Below are 17062 nucleotides of genomic sequence, written 5' to 3'. Positions count from 1 at the left end.
TGTGAGAGGTTTATGCTTATGCATATGCAGCCACTAGCGATATGAATTATGATTTTAAATACGAATGCCACGCTTCCTGCACTTTTTTAAAACCTTTTTAGCATTTCCTTGTAGGGTCTATTGGAAGCCTTGTCGTTCACATGGCACTATGTTTGCCTGTTTCCAACATACTGTTTCCAGTCTAAAGGTCAAATTTTCAAAATGAACGTTATAAATTTGAGAAGTTGATCTGAATATGCCTGAAATACTTTACACTAGATATTGAGCACTACCGATTAAACATTCAATGATATGTAAAACATTTTAAAAAAGAAATATGTCTCCTGTCGTAATTTAAATTGTTAAACTAATATTTATAGAATTGCATCGAAGCTTTTTGTAAGTTATGCTTTATATGTCCACCATGTCCACGTTATTTCTTTTTATAAATCAACATCAAAATATATTTCTTTATTTTATACCGAAATTTATCAACAATATGAAGTGTTTTGTGCAAAAAGTTCTCATAATCATCGTGACTTAAGAAATCATTCTTTATGTGTTTAGATTTTAATTAATGATTATTGCAAAACTGGCTAATCGATACATTAATATTTAAGATGTCGTCCAATGAAAATTCTGTTTCTGATTCATACTACTCAACTTGATATTAAATCGCAAAGATATTTAGTTTTCTGCATTCGAAATTAAAAGCCATGAAGTCATTTTTAGTTTGAATTTTACTCCTATGCAGCAGATTCTGATGTTTGGGTTTTCCTCTTGTTGATATCGAATATTTTTCCCATCTTGCTCTTTTTGTCTTTTGCTTTTTGTCTTTTTTTCTTTGAATTCCAAAAGGTAATTGTCGACTTTACAAACTTAACTAAACTGAGTAAATCAATGAGTATAACAAGTCCAACGACAATACAAATAAAAGCAGTTCCGGCTAATCCCATGGTCTCAGAAGATTTCCGTCTATCAGAAGCGGATGTTCGCTTGCGGATGCTAGACGACAGTTGCGATTTATTTACTTTCAGTTCCTTTTTAATCTTTTGTAATTCTGATTCCAATTCCTTCAGCAAATCTTCCTCGGTTCTATTCGGAATTATCTTAGAACCCCAAAATTCTAGTTTTCTCCGATATTCACATCTACACGGAATCATATTTGCTGAAAATAATGACAACTTATATTTTAGATTTATCCATTTTCCCCTTTATTTCTTATGCATAAATTCTACCACTGCATTAAGTGTGATTCGATATGTATCCACTGGAGACAGTTAAATTTTCCAAATCAAAAACGCGAGGCTCGCCGAGCGATTTAAATATGTATAATTGAACTGTCGATAGTGGATAAATATCTTATTGTAAGAGATTTAGTGGTGGAATTTGTTTCTCTAATGATTTTTAGACGATAAACAGACAATCTTATTCTTTCTTTTCGTATGATCTACAAAAAAGTTGTGGTCTTTCTATGTGACGTTGCGTTGTGTGGACTTGTTTGTCTTTTCGTCGTCTTTCGTTTTTGTTTTGCATGGCATTGTCAGTTTCCTCTGCGCATATTCGTTTGGAATATTCCCTTGGTATGATCTACCTATTTTACAAGTTGTCAAAATAAGGTCTATAAAGTGTCAATGCTATATGCACGTGCCATTTGGTTATATTTTATCATAGGCATAAAGTTTTTTCCATTTATACCTTTAAATTTCGACATTACTCATCATTCTTGTAGCATATTTATGAAGTGTAGTTAAGAAAACACAAACCAGTTATTCGGTTCATCGAGACTTGTCTATTCCATGTCACAACTTGATTTTTCCGTTGACAGAGCTAAATGCGGTATATAAATTAACACTGAAAATTTGCATTTAGATATGTGCAAACCTTATTGATAATCTCCAGTGTTGTATGTAAGACGTGACAATAATGTGTATAGCAGTCACTGGGTCGTAAAAAAAATCATTATAAAAACGTATGATTACAACATGTACAACGAGTCTAAGATACAAATTACAAAAAAAGATAATCATTACAAAAAGATAATATTTAAATATTTTCGATAACAAAATAACAATAATCCTTCATTTAGTATTAGTTGTCTTAGATGAAACAACGAAAAAGCATGCTATTCATCGTTAAACATTTCTGATGTTTTACAATGTTTACATCGTATGGACAAAAACACAAAGGAAATATTGTTGCGCGTCATATAGTGTTAAGAGCCGTCTCAATGTAAATTAAAGTTGGAAGGAAAAGCTTACATCCTTATGGTGAAAACAGAATGTATATACATGTTTCACTTGACTATAGAATGCTGCATCTAGTCAAGCTTGCAGATCTAACATCGTTGCATCGGACAAAAAAAGATGCCTTATTTGGGAATTTGCCCTATTAAACTCTAGGCTATTCAATAGAGAATATCTGCCGTAAAATTGACAATTATTATACATGTATACTACGTCTCAATACACATACATTGATTTGACTTCATGGCAAGAATTTATCAGCCTAAACGACCTACAAAAATCAGCGTATCTGCGAGGTATTCAGTTTTCAATGCATTACCCCCTGATCAAACCGAAGAGGAAACTAAAATAACACTTTATAAATTTGGTTCGTCCGAACTGCTTATATGGATTTACCTTCATTTTGTTATCTTGGGCGACGAACACACTGCATGCGGAGTTGTTATGGCAAAGTATACTTATACAATTTTATGTATACAGTTTAAAAATAAGGAGATGTGGTATGATTGCCAATGAGACAACTATCCACCAAAGTTGAAATAAAGTGGATGTAAGCAATTATAGGCGAAAGTATGGTCTTTAAAAATGAGAAAAACCCATAACGTATGGTCGGCTATAAAAGGCCCGACATAACAAATATGAAACAATTTAATTGAGAAAACTAATGGCCTAATTTATAACAAATCAATTTACGAAAAACAAATATGACAGACATAAACCAAAGACAACCACTAAACTACAGGCTCCTACAGGCTCCTGAATTGGGACAGACACATAACGAATGTTGCGGGGATAAACATGTTTGTGAGCGTTCAACCCTCTTTCTAACCTGGGACAGTTGGTGTTACAGCACAACATATGAACAAACTATAAAAATCAGTTGAAAAAAGGCTTACCTCATCAGATGGATACAAATAGAAATACATCGAACAAAAACACAGAGTGGAAGTAGACGGGTACTTATACATCCCCGCAACAAAAAAGACAAAACAAGAGTCCTCGCAGTTACTGACAGCTAGTTCAAAGCAAATAACAACTAATAAAAAAAAATCATGTATCTAAAACTAAAATATCATCAGTACACATCCAACATCCAATGGATTTAGTGTAAAGACGTCATTAATAGTCAGAGAAAAACATGATCTTGTGCAATGCCAACTATAGGTATCGACAGATTGTAGTACCGTGAAAATACATATGTGTAATATTTAGTATGGTTTAAATGTATTGATAACAAAATCAATATTTATACCAATAAAACAATATTCAAAAATGTAATTACAGTGTTGAATATGTAACCTTTCAGAATAAGTTTATTTAAAGAATTGATAAGTTTACCCGTATCGTATTTAAATTTCGGGCTCGGTTTACAACATCACCGTAAAGATCATGATGTGCTATTCCGTTTAAAAAATGTTTTTACAGGTACAGCCAAACATGTAGCCCTAATATTTGTATCTATGGATGAATTTTGTAAAGGTTTTAAGTAATGTGTGGTAATGAAATCCCTGACTTAAAAATTTATTTGTAATACGGTGTGTTAACCATGAAACTAAAGACTTCAAATATTTGTGTTCTATATCAAACTAATAAAGATGAGTTGTTCCGTTGATGTTATTTTTCTTGAGGTTATTGCATTGTTTCATCGCAATTGATGACTCATTTCAAAATTAATAGATGACCAGTGTAAACTGTATTCTACATACATGCATTTATATAGAGACTCGTTTCATCTGTTTGAGTCAGTCCGGAAATGTATGTCACATGGCATTTATACAATCCCTCGTCTGTCCATTTTACGTGTTCAAAGACCAGACTTGGTGATGTGACGTTCCCTTTTTTTGCGTACTCAGAAACGATTACATTGCTACCATTCGCTGATCTTGTCCAGAATAGTTTTGTGATACCCTGCGTGTATTTGACGTCACAGGTAAGGGTAACACTTTCATCCTCGTCTGCTATAATATCTATTAAGCAGCAAATATACAAAATGTAAGCAATAAAGCACACATCATAAACTGAACAACGTAATTGCAATATTTTGGATTTCAGTGCGCTTTTCATGTGTTTCCGGTACACATTAAATGGGCATAAGCTGTCAAAGAAAGACAAAAGATACAAGATGGACGTTCAAACTCATGTCGAAAATGAACTGAAAAGGCCAAGGCTAAAAAAAGAAAAAGACAAACAGACAAACAATAGTATACAAAACACAACATAGAAAACTAAAGACTGAGCAACACGAACCCCACCAAAAATTGGGGTTGATCTCAGGTGCTCCGGCAGGATAGGCAGATCCTGCTCCACATGTGGCACCCGTCGTGTTGCTCCCGTTAGTACAAACCCTGTAATAAGTCTAATTCGGTAGGTCACATTCGGGAAAAGGGGGACGACATTAGGAACATATCCGCTATCATCTGTAAAACGGATATTCAATAACAGTCAACCAACTCGTGTAGCCTCCGTAAAACATACAAAGGAATGATTGCAATTTCACCACTTGGATCGTTTGGTTTAATAGCTTTCTTCTGAGCAGCAACCCTCTATCAAGGAAATCATGATAGGAAATACAAGCTCTGGAATATCGTATCAACTGGGAGATATATACTGCTGGAATGTTACTTCATAGAAATGGAAAGTTCACAATTGGGAAGGAGAAATCATCTCTTTTGTCGTAAAGTTTTGTTTTCAACCGGCCCTCATTGTCAATTTTTAGATGCAAGTCAGGATATGAGGCAGACTTAACTGTATCTGTTGTATTCTTCATCTCAAGTTAGCTTTCTCAACTTTGGGTCCTCAATGTTCGTCAACTTCTTACTTTGTTTACTTTATTTCTCTTTTGACTGTTTTTTATTAGAGCGTCACTGGTCTTTTGAAGACGAAATGCGATTCTGGTGTAAATGATTTTAATTCTGGTATCTATGATAAATTTATTGCACTATTTAGAAATGTACTCTCAAAAAGATGGATCTTACAAAACATGGTTAATGGATGTTTTATTTAGAGAAAATTTCTGTCATTACAACGTTAATGATTCAATCGAATTGTACAATAAAGGGGTAAATATACTGAATCGTAGTTGGAATATGCATTAATAAATAATGAAGATTTTTATCTTTTTCACTGCAGTTGTAAATTAAACTGTTATGATGAAACCAAGAAAGTAACTTTCAGAAAATTGAATATGTTTTCATTCTCTATATTCACAAGTTATAGGACGATAAACCGCGTTGTGTTGAAGTCTGATATGTTGTGGTATGTCGTATTTTTTAACTGATAAAAGTTCGTTTTCTCGATTGAATAGTTTTATATCTGGTCATTTTGGGACCTTGTTTAGCGAATGGTATGGGTTTTACTCATGGCTACTTGTAGTGGCTTACATTTATTTCAATACGACTCTTTTGAATAATTAATCTATTGGCAATCATACCGCATCTTTTTATTTTTTTAATTTGTAAAAGATTAAGACTGTGTTAACGTCCAAACTTTTTTATATAATATCATTTGTATTGGTACATGTATTGCTTATGCCCTGTATTAGATGCCAGTGTCGACCTATTTTTTCGAAGCATGTTTATGATTTATTCAGCAACGAGAGACCAATTTGTTTTATTTGATCTTAAAGGTGTCATTACAAGGCACAATATTATTTATACTACCTGGTTTCTTCTGACAAGCAGTTGGCCTCTTTCCTGTGCATGGAACATCAGCCCATCCGATCTGACCAGAAATTACACATTCTTCAGGAGATTCTCCATTATTTGGCTCGCCTCAATAAAATAAAAAGTAGTTTTCATTAATTTGTAAGTGTTTACGCATTCTTGAATTTCTTATATGACAATCAAAAAGTAAAATAACAAAAAATACCGAACTCCAAGGAAAATTCAAAACAGAAAGTCCTTTATCCAATGGCAAAATCAAAAGCTCAAACACATCAAACGAATGGAAAACAGCTGCCATATTCCTGGCTTGATACAAGTATTTCTTTATGTAGAGAAATGGTGAATTGCACCTGGTTTTATAGCTAGCTATTTAAAGTAAAATGTAAGTATTCTTCTGGAAACATTTATTCGGTAATTCTGTTGGGTGTTTTTTTTTTTTTTTTCAGAATAAGGCATTGATATAGTGTTTATTTATGTTGAACATACAAGATTATATTATGAAAAAAACTTTTCTTACTTTTTTAAATGATAAAGAAAATTTTGAAATTTACATCATAGCATTTTTCCAACTTTGGTGAGTCCGAAGCGCTTTTCTGGGTTGGCAAACACCAGGTGCGTTTTTTAACATTTATTTGTAAATTATGTATTCCAGCATATTCAGTAAAAATTCCCAAAGAGACGGCAAGATTACATGTGATTCTCACCTACGGAAAGCTCCTAGGCTTAAAGATATACGTTTCGACAATCCTTTAAAACGAATGAAATTGACAATAATTGTGCGAATTGAAAAAACTGCGAATTAACATTATAAGGTAAATCATGTGGAAGATATATAAAAAAAAAATATACGGAAAGCAGAGATCACCTTGATGAAAATTCAATCATCAAAGATTACACTATATTGGAAAACAAGAAAACAATTAAACAATAAAAAATGAAAGTCTGAATAATAGTGTATTACCTTAACACGACACAGTAAAATATGAGTTTAATATACAATAACATGACGGTAAGGTTAAGTTTAACTCATTCAAAAAATAAAAGATTATTTTTAACAAAAAACAGGAAGAGATGTATCTAACTTTCAAAATTTGGATGAGAAGTAAGAAAATTAAGGCGTAGAGAATAGGTAAAATTGTAGTTTTCGGTTACTAAATAGTAGATATAATATCGACATTAAATCTACATTTAAGCAATAGGACATGAAGGACTAGATCTGGTACAGGTAAGACAATAAACATACCTGTGGCCCATATACCGTTTGATTTTAATTTAGTACCATCGTTCCAGGTCCAATCTTCTATAGTTTTATTATGATCTATTATTCCAATCCAAAACCGTAAAGTAGTTCTAAAGAATTGAAAAATTGCAATCATAAAGCTTATTATTAATCTCTGTGCTAGCTGTACATTTTTTTTAGAACTGTCAACAACCTAGTTTAACTTTCTTAATCATTTAAAGCCGTTGTACTGTACGTTATATAAGTTCAAAAGGTACTTGATTCAGTCAGAAAGAAACCATTTGTATGAAGCGCAGATGCGCTTCATACTTAACATGTGCGTACAATCAACGCTCTTACAACTCTATCAAATTACAAAAATTCTTATAATTACATTTGTATGCTACAAAAGTGAAATTATGAGTAATATCAATTTTTTCGTTTGTTTTTTTATGCATTGTTGTGACTTTGTCACGGAAAATACGTGCTGTTATATATGTTGCATTTTATTTGGAAATATAATGTTATTTCGGAATGCCTTTCAATTGTTGTCAGTCAATCAAAAGTACGGGTTCATCTGGAGCATACTGTATGTAATGTAATTATTATTTAGAAAAAATATGATGGCAACAGTAAAAAAACGTATAAAGTTTTAAAAACGACAAGACAGCAAATAACTTTTTATAAATTTAGTGCGTTGGGGACTTTCTGGATTTACCTTAAACAGTAACACTCCAGCTCAAAAAAGTGTAAGCCAAGGGTCTATAAGTGGTTGAATACGTGAAGAGCTATATGACCGCAAGGGACCTAAGGAGAATAACGAAATCCATCTAAAGTCAATCTTGCCAGAGGGATTTGCAATTAAGAGGTTAACAGTAGGTAGAAGATGTCAAAATCAATTAAGTTAAAGGGGAGTCCAATTCAGAAGCCACAAATTAATTAAAATCAACATCAGATGTGTATGTTTTTGACTCCAGCAGAATCAAATACACCTTTTAAAGAGGAGAAACGTGTTATGAAGGGTGAAATTAAAAAAGCAAGAAATACAATCAACAATAGTCGAAAGATCAAAAACACAAACATGAAAAAGAATCCCTCAGTTCGGTTATAAGAAAGAAAGACGGAAATCGACACTGTACGGATTGTTCATTCACCATCAAAACTATAACTGATTTATAGATACATCGTGTCAACGCAGGAAATCTCTCCACTTATTTGGATTTTGGGACATAAGGACGAACCAACTATACGGAAAATATTGTCCGTTTCTGTACAAGTTTTGTTTAATACATTCGTTCAGATTTCATTTGGAAAAGTAATACCCTAACATTATGTAATGATAAGCAATGACGTTTAAATATAGATACGGGTATTACGTTTTTATTGTACAAAACGGTTCCGTGACTTCTTATAGATTAAACATATAAGTATAAGACAACTTACTCGGATAATACACTGTTTTCGTCAGCAGTTTTAGGCATAACCATTTCAGCATTAAGATTCTCACAAAATGTCTTTGAATTTGTAATATTCATCTTTTCTCGTTCCAGCTTATAGCATTTAGAACCATGGAGATTCCAGTCTTTGGAACAGGTTAATATGCCTGATTAATACAACACACTAATATGTATTATGCTTCCGAATGCTTCTCTGTTGTTTGTGTTTGACGTAGAATTGACTGCCCATTGAATTAAGACTTGAGAGCAATACGGTAAAAAGATATATAATAGTAAACTTCGAAATGAGATTTTTGGTTTCATAGAAATGTATATATAATATTAATATTAAAATCAAAATGGCAGATAAAAAAAAGTGACAATGCACAAAAACTCTTTAACAGCTTGCAATTTAATTAATCGTGTTCTACTTGATTAAATACAACTGCACATTCATTTTTCAGGCTAACAAATAAATCCAGAACGGTTTATTTTTTACAATACATAATCATTTGCCTTATGATTTGATAACAACTCATGTTATCTTTTTAATTACTCGTATTAAAATCTTTTTTAATCCAAAAATATACCGAACATGAAAGCTTGAGAAAAAAATACTGTTTTTAGGATTTTTAATTTGTCCTAACAACACTTAGCGGTAGAAACAACACATACATTTAAAAAAAAAAGATTCAAATAAAAACTTATCATGCTGAAGAAATGGCGAAACGAATCCTTTTAAGTAAAACTAGGCGAATTCTAGTGTTCCGGTAGGATAGGCAGTACACAATGTACCTGTTCAACCAGATTTAGCCTTCGTGGTGCTTGTGGCAAGTTAACATCTTTGTAATGGCACATTCAGTAATGTAACAATCGATATAATTGGCGATGAGAGGAATAAGTGTGATACCGACTAATCAAAAAATATCCTTGGTGATCTGGGTCAAAGATAAAGATATACCATAATATACATCAAATTATAATTACGTCCGTAAAACTATCAGAGCTAGGGCAAATCTTGAGTGTTGGATACAAAAGGTCCGCTTCCGACATGATTATAATTAGATTCTTAACTTTAACTTTAACATATTAAGCATTCCCGTCATGATGGAAATTTCATAACAGTTCTACAATAGGTCAAATGTCTCCATTTGCATATATGCTTATATATAAATTAAGTTAAACTTGTATGGTCCTGATGTTTTTCCTTTCCATTAAGTCACCATCAAAATGCTAGAAGTCGAATATCATAACGATCATTTTGAAGCAAAATGGTGTCCACGGTTTTACCGTTTATGCCACAACCAATCCAATCACAACAAATGACGTCAAAGTAGTCGGCAATCATTATTAACAATTCAAGTGGTCTTAAGTTAAATTATGAATCGATCTAAATGTATTGTCTCGTATAAAGGAAAAGGGTTTACGAATTGTCATTAGATCTTTCTTTTCGAATGGATTAAAACTTGGAGCTTAATATAAATAAGGAGATATGGAAGGATTGCAAAGGAAACATAATATACCCAACAGAGTTCAAAAGGAAGCAGATTTAAGCAATTATAGGTCACTGTATGGTCTTTAACAATGAGCACAACGCATACCGTTTTGTCAGCCATAAAAAAGTTCCGACTTGACAAATTGTGAAACAATTCAAAGGCTTCTATTCCAGTGTTGCACAACCAATACGACTTTCCTTGGGTTTGGGTGATTAATCTATTTAATTTGAAATAATGCAATACTGTCCCTTTTATTTAAATTTCGTAAAAAGATGATTTTGTATTATCCAAAAGTCTGGCTGCGCTGCAAACAATGTGTCGTAGAAAAAAACAGCCGATTGCAGTTAAGTGTCTTTTATATAAGTGTTTATTCTTTTTTTATTTCTTTTTGTTTTATTCCAATGCAAAAAAACACCAATATAATAATAATGAATCTAAATTGTCTATCAAAATGAAGAAAGTGCACCATTTTTTTTAAAAATAAATATGTATCTTTCTTCTTTATTATTCCATCTCTTGGATTTAATAAAAATAAATATATATGTGGTGCTTGAGTTGATCATGGTTCCGATGCATCATATTTTACTCCCGTTCCTGTATTGCTTAATGTTTAGTGCTCTAAGTAATTTTAAAGTCCATAAATGCATAGCATCATGGACTACATTGTACATGTATTTCAGAACACGTTGAGTCTTCGATAAAAGTAAAATTAATAATCTAAAACGGTTTAATTTTACAAATGTACAGTGCAAAAGGCTCTCTTTGTCTTTTTGTTTAATGTATTGTTGCGTTGTTGTCTCATCGATCGACATATAACCAGCATATAATCCTATTATAAACATCAATGCTAAAATATTTTCACAGTAATTATTTTCATGTGTAAGTTTTCCAAAATATAACTACATTTGCTCGTTGGAAATTTATAAATTGTCTGCAGAAAATTTACTTACTTGAAAACGATTTACTAAAAGTTCCTAATAAAATAATTCCTAAAAGTTTATAGTTAAACATTGTATCTCCAGATTTCCATCACACACGCAAAATGCTGTACACCTAGACGCATGAAGAACTTAATTAATGAATAAACCATATATATATATAACAAAATTATATTAATTATTTATGATTGTTTTACTGCTTCTCTTTTCAATGCAATTGCAATGTAGGTGTTATAATCGTTAACTAGATACATTACACAAAAGAATTATTGTAATGAAACATTTTTATAAATGTGTCAATCAAATGTGATGACGAAGATTCATGAACAAAAAACTCCCGGAACACTCGTAGTCATATTCATAACTGATGATCTAAAATAGGATGCTACACGCATAGCCTTAAACGCGGACAGCAATGAGGACCCCAAATTGAATTGTTATGTAAACAGTAATTTGAACATAACCGTTTGCTTGCAACAGAAGCAGGATACCAGGAGACTCATGGTATCGGTGGCAATGGCATGTCGATACATTGTATAAGCGTGGATCATTTTTTACCTTTTTTAATATTTTTTAGTTATTTAAGAAATAATTCATGGAAGCCATATATTTGTTGGAAATTTACACATGGCCTGGGCCGTGCTATTCAAATTTTATCCTGAGCGTTAGCGAGGGATAAATTAACGAATATCACGGCCCAGGCTATGTGTAAATTTACAACAAATCTATGGCTTCCATGAATTATTTTGATTCTAATAGGACAAATACAGTCATTTAGAAACTGAAGCAAGGGTGGGAATGCCGTGTGTGCTGCTGTTCTTTTTTACTCCCTGTTAGATAAAGCTTAAACTTTCTAATAAATCTGTAGCTTGCATGAATTATTTCGTAAATAACCGCTAGAAAAAAATGAACTTTATTCTTTTAATTCTCAAACTGAACATTTGCCATATTTAATCTACATGTTTTTTCTCGTAAGCTACGGTCAAATCCAAAGATCTCATTTCGTTACTAAGGAGCCGCCATGTTGACTTGCTGAAATCAGTAAATATGCGAATATTGCATTAGAATAGAAAATAACACAACACCTACTTCAAAGAATCAGTTTAATGTAATAGTATACGAATTTCAATGGTTAACGTAACGGAAAAACCTTCAGCTTTAGCGTTTTCATTTGTATGACGTCATGTTTTGAAATAACTTAAATGCGCCAAAAGCATTCATGAACTTTTGCGGAATTTTATTTTATTTTGATTTGTAGATTTCTCCGATCTCTTGTTCATTAATTATGTTTGTTGTGCATTCGAATAAGGATTAAAGTTCTGTAGTCTTATTTCAATTTCAGTTTTTAAAACAAGATATCGGCATAGCGTTTGTAAATAGGTTCTGATACGTGTGGATTTACATGGGAGGTATATTGTAACATCCATTATTATGTATCTCTCTGAGTTTGCGCTAAGTATAGATATACAAAGGTAATGTTATGTTCCTTTTAAATTTAAGGGAAAAGGATACAAGTAAGACTTATATTAAAGATTTAAAAAAATAGTATTTAAAATAATTCCTGAATTCAGGATACGTTCTGTGGGTGAACGTATTGTTTTAAAATACTGCGCAATTTTTTCTTCACTAGTAGTAACATCATTTTGGTTATTTCAAATGCTGGTGAAGCTTTATAAATTTATTGCCGTTTTTTATTTTTTTATTATATATTTAGATAGATAGAAAATGGAATCAGTAACCGAATTATGTCCATGTAGTAAAAAACATTTTCTTTAAAAAATTCAAAAAGCAAGATTCAACTAAATGATTTGATAATACGCTAAAGAACTAATGTTTGCTGGATAATGCAAATAAACTCTTATACATGTACGTGTACATTAATCTTCTGTAGCCTTTTTCCCATCAATTCCTTTGCAATACTTAAGTTGAAAATAAGATTTCGAAATAGAATGTCCATACCAGTCACTCGCACTGAATAGAGTCTGCCGATAGAGAAATCCAAGTCATATAACGTTCGATTTTGGGATTTCGAATTAATTAATAAGGGGACAACAGAAAGGCCAAAGATACAAAAGGGACATTCAAACTCATAAGTCGAAAATAAAGTGACAACGTCATGGCAAAAAGGCCAAAAGACAAACAAGAATATACAAAAACACAACAAAGAAAACAGACTGAACAACACGAACCCTACCAAAAACTGGGAGTACAAACGTGAAACGCATCACATGTATGTAAAAAAATAGTTTGTTCTCCCTCAATTGACATTCTAATGGATTTTTCTGGTCTTATTATATTTTTTTTAAACCTTGAAATGAATGAAACGGACAGCAACAAAAGTATCAATGTATAGAAAGTTTTTTTAAATTGTTTCAATTTGACACCGTAATAAGATTTCTGAATATTGTGTTAAATGATATTTTCCTTATTTTTTTATTAATAATAATAAATTAAAACTAAATATCTATTGTTATACATTGATGAAAACTTATGGCCTTACATCCTATCGATATCAAGTTCTTATATTTTGGCATTGCACAAGGTTATGATTTTCTCAGACTGATATGGCATATTTACAATGAATTCGTTTGATGTGTACTGATTAATACTTCAATATGGGAGAACATGGTTTATTCATGAGCTTTGGTCTAGCTTTCAAAATTTATGTTTATGAAAACTTATGGCCTTACATCTTGTCGATATCAAGTTCTAATAGTTTGGCAGTGCCGGATTATGCTTCTCTCAGACTGATATGACATATTTACACCGAATTCGTTTGATGTGTACTGATTTAGCTTTAAGTAACTGCAAGTACTCTAAGATCGACATTTTTTGTCTTTTATCTTAATGTAAGTTTTTTTTTTGGCTTTATTTTTGTTTGCTTCGTGTCGATCTAATTTGTCAAAAGTTTGTTCTTATGTTGTGATGTTACACCACTTTCCTGTGCTATAGGGGGTTAAACGCTTACTAACATGTTTCATCCCGCCACATTCTTTAAGTGCATGTTCTGGGTCAGCATCCTAAAATAGTTTGAACAATCTTTTTTTACTAGGTAAAGTGCATTTAAAGCGCGATTTGATGATGAAACGTTTAATTGATCATCAAGTACATTTATGCGTCACTCTATTGAGTGTATAACAATTCATAAATATATTATCATACTTAATTAGAGTTTATGAAAAAGCAAAAACTAAGTAATTGATTTCCTCAAATACAACATTCTATAACAAGATGAAATTGAAACATTTAACTCCAAACATCTATTATTTAGAGATGTGTTAAACAAAAATAATATGAAACTGCATGAGGGTGTGGATGGAGGTTTACTGAATAGAGAATAATGGGAAAAATTATAGAGGACAGAGAAAAAAAGACCAAAAAAATAAGGAATAGAGAATAATGAGGTGCTTAAATATAAAGAATAGAGAAAAATGGATAAGGAAGAGAGAAAATTGGCCAAAGAAAAGGACCCTATCCAGACCCTCCTGCATCATCGATACATACTGCTATCGGTGAAAATATACAGTTTCAACTATTTGCTAATTGCATACATGTGTCCCCAATCCTTTAGATACATGTATCTGTTGAAAGGGGATATCGGCTTCGTTGAGAGCTATACATATACTTTAGATAAAATTATAATTTATATTAGCAATGACATAACATAGCCTTTTCCCAGAGGACTTCATTACCAAATATGCTATAACGTTCGTGCATAATATTAATATTTTTCAAATAGTTTAATTGCTCTCTTTCAATTGTCATTCCATGAAATATATTAATTAACATAAAAAGTTTTTAATAACGTGGAATAACTGCTGGGGCAAGAACAAATAAAACGTAATTGGTTTTTATGGTTAATGGTGCAGAATCAGTACATTGACTATAGATTTCAACACGGTCACATGTATGTCTTCTCTGTTAAGAATGCGTTCTGGATATGAAATTTTGTAAATATGCATTTAAAACTCGCCCAGCTTCTGAATATAAACCAAAACGATAAACGTAGTATTTGAAATCAATGTTAATTTAATGAAATCGATCTATAAATGTATAGAATGTACGTAAAAAGTGGCGAAATATTGATTTTATTCACTTGTAATTACGATTTTTCAAAACTCATTTCATAGAAATTGTTTAAAAATAGTATTAAAGTAGTGATGATATTTCAATTTTAATGATATGAAAACATAAAAGGGTAGGTTTTTGCTGCCTAAATAATTGAAGCGATGAATGGATATAAAAAGAAACACTAACATACGATTTTATGTTGTTTTTTTTATTATTATTCCTTTTACGCATAACCGGTATACTGCATCGAAATTTGTGTAAAGCCGTTTGGATTTTTAGAACGTCAATTGGCAATTATTTCGTGCATATTCTAGCAAGAACAAATGAGCTGCTTCGGATAGAAATCAGTCCTATGCAAGTGAACGTATACATGTACATTAATTGATTTTGGAACATTCGAATACGAAATAAAAGATGAATGTTTTGTTTATGTTGTATGGTTTTTGAAACAGTTTTCAAACAATTACAGACTTTGCATTGAGATTATTTAAACACGTACTAGATTGACAGATGTATTGATATTCATTTTTATATGTCGATTTCTATCCGACGCAGATCATTGATTTATGAAGAGCTGCGCCATGAGCGCATGATACGCCCGTCGCTTTTTCAAAGAATACAGTTCCATAACTCCTCAATGTCATATCAGAAATTTATAAAAAAAACTAAAGGGAGGTTATTTCAATAGATATAAACCAGTCACCAAAATTTCATGAAAACTGCTCAAAGCATTTTTGAGTTATTGTCCAAAAACTGGAAAATCCCCCTTTTTTATGAATAACAACATAAAAAACCTTAGCAACCATATATTTTTGAACTTAGAAGGCGATGCATAATGTAAATAAGACATTTTTAATACTGTAAATAACTTTTTTGTCCCTAGCAACGACATATAAGTTCTTAGCAACCACTTATTTTTTTAACTTTAAAGGCTATGAATAGTAGATATGACATTTTTAATACTGGAAGTAATATGTTTGTCCTTTGCAATGACATAAAGATATTTTTGTCCTTAGCAACCACTTGTTATGAACATAAAAGTCCTTAGCAACCATATATTTTTGAACTAAAAATGCTATCAATAAAAGGAAAAAGGAAAGACCTTTCAATTGTTCATGAACACTTGACTTCTAATATCATTATTATTATTATTATTATTATTATAATTATTATTATTATTCTTATTATTATTATTATTATTAATAATAATAATATCTAGGAAAGATACATTACAAAGTTTACATTGCGAACTAACATTTTTTTATTCTTGGGATCTTTAACTCGACTACATATACATGTACATGTACATGTATAAAAAAAATTGCCAATGACACAACTCTCCAGCAAAGATTTTATGACATATAAGGTTATCAGCTGTAATAGGCCACCGTTCGGTCTAAAACGATGTCTGAATGAGCAAAATCACATAGCATGCTATAAAAGGTCCCAAAAAAACAAATGTAAAACAATTCAGACGAGAAAACTAACGCTGATTTCTATAAAGAATAATTAACGAAAAAATGTGCTTGTTATTGCTTATTTAATCTTAGTATAGTTTTAAAATGTTTAAAAAGCAAATGATGTTATTAAATAAAAAGAAATGTAAATGTGTGTTTTTTTTTAATTTTATTTTAGGTTTTGAACCCACGTCAAGATGATCCAGCAAAGAAACAAGTCAGCAAAGTGGATATATTGTCATTTATCTGGTATGTACTTTTAATTTAGAATCGTTAAGTATGACTGCGTATACTACCGCTTTTGTATTTTCTTTTTCATTTGAAACAATGTTAACCTTTTAGCTCATTTTAATGGGAATTTCGTGATGTAATATATAACTATAGATGTATGGGTTTGTATTACATTGTATTTGTTAAAGAATTAAAATTAGTAACAGTATTTTAAACACGTTAACATCGAGGTTCAGGTGATAGGTTGGGTGTATGCATTCTCGTCAATTTGAAAATAATACAAATTTTCATTTTCGCTAAAACGATGGTATCATTTGGTGAAAAAGA

General features: G+C 31.5%; 1 protein-coding gene across 1 annotated transcript; it reads right to left on the bottom strand.

Moving 5' to 3' along the window:
• Nucleotides 1–466: 466 nt before the first annotated feature.
• Nucleotides 467–11103, bottom strand: LOC127714836 (uncharacterized). Its single transcript, XM_052220867.1, has 6 exons — nt 10989–11103; nt 8550–8709; nt 7131–7237; nt 5885–5995; nt 3932–4192; nt 467–1147 (listed from the first exon to the last, which is right to left on the bottom strand). The coding sequence occupies exons 1-6, from the start codon at nt 11047–11049 to the stop codon at nt 726–728; spliced, it is 1122 nt and encodes a 373-aa protein (XP_052076827.1). The 5' UTR covers nt 11050–11103; the 3' UTR covers nt 467–725.
• Nucleotides 11104–17062: the final 5959 nt, after the last annotated feature.

This window comes from Mytilus californianus, unplaced genomic scaffold, assembly GCF_021869535.1.
Source record: "Mytilus californianus isolate M0D057914Y unplaced genomic scaffold, xbMytCali1.0.p SCAF_9, whole genome shotgun sequence".
Taxonomy (NCBI): Eukaryota; Metazoa; Mollusca; class Bivalvia; order Mytilida; family Mytilidae; genus Mytilus; species Mytilus californianus.
Note: the sequence above shows the minus strand (reverse complement) of the source record. Positions and strands in the feature narration are given on the sequence as shown.

Bases quoted from the DNA above. Each gene is read 5' to 3' on its own strand.
- LOC127714836 (XM_052220867.1), bottom strand. From the start codon at position 11,049: ATGTTTAACTATAAACTTTTAGGAATTATTTTATTAGGAACTTTTAGT. The intron at 4,193-5,884 runs GTAGTATAAATA...GCTGCTTAATAG, and splicing joins TGCTTGTCAGAAGAAACCAG to ATATTATAGCAGACGAGGAT. The intron at 1,148-3,931 runs GTATGTAGAATA...CATTATTTTCAG, and splicing joins GAGTCTCTATATAAATGCAT to CAAATATGATTCCGTGTAGA.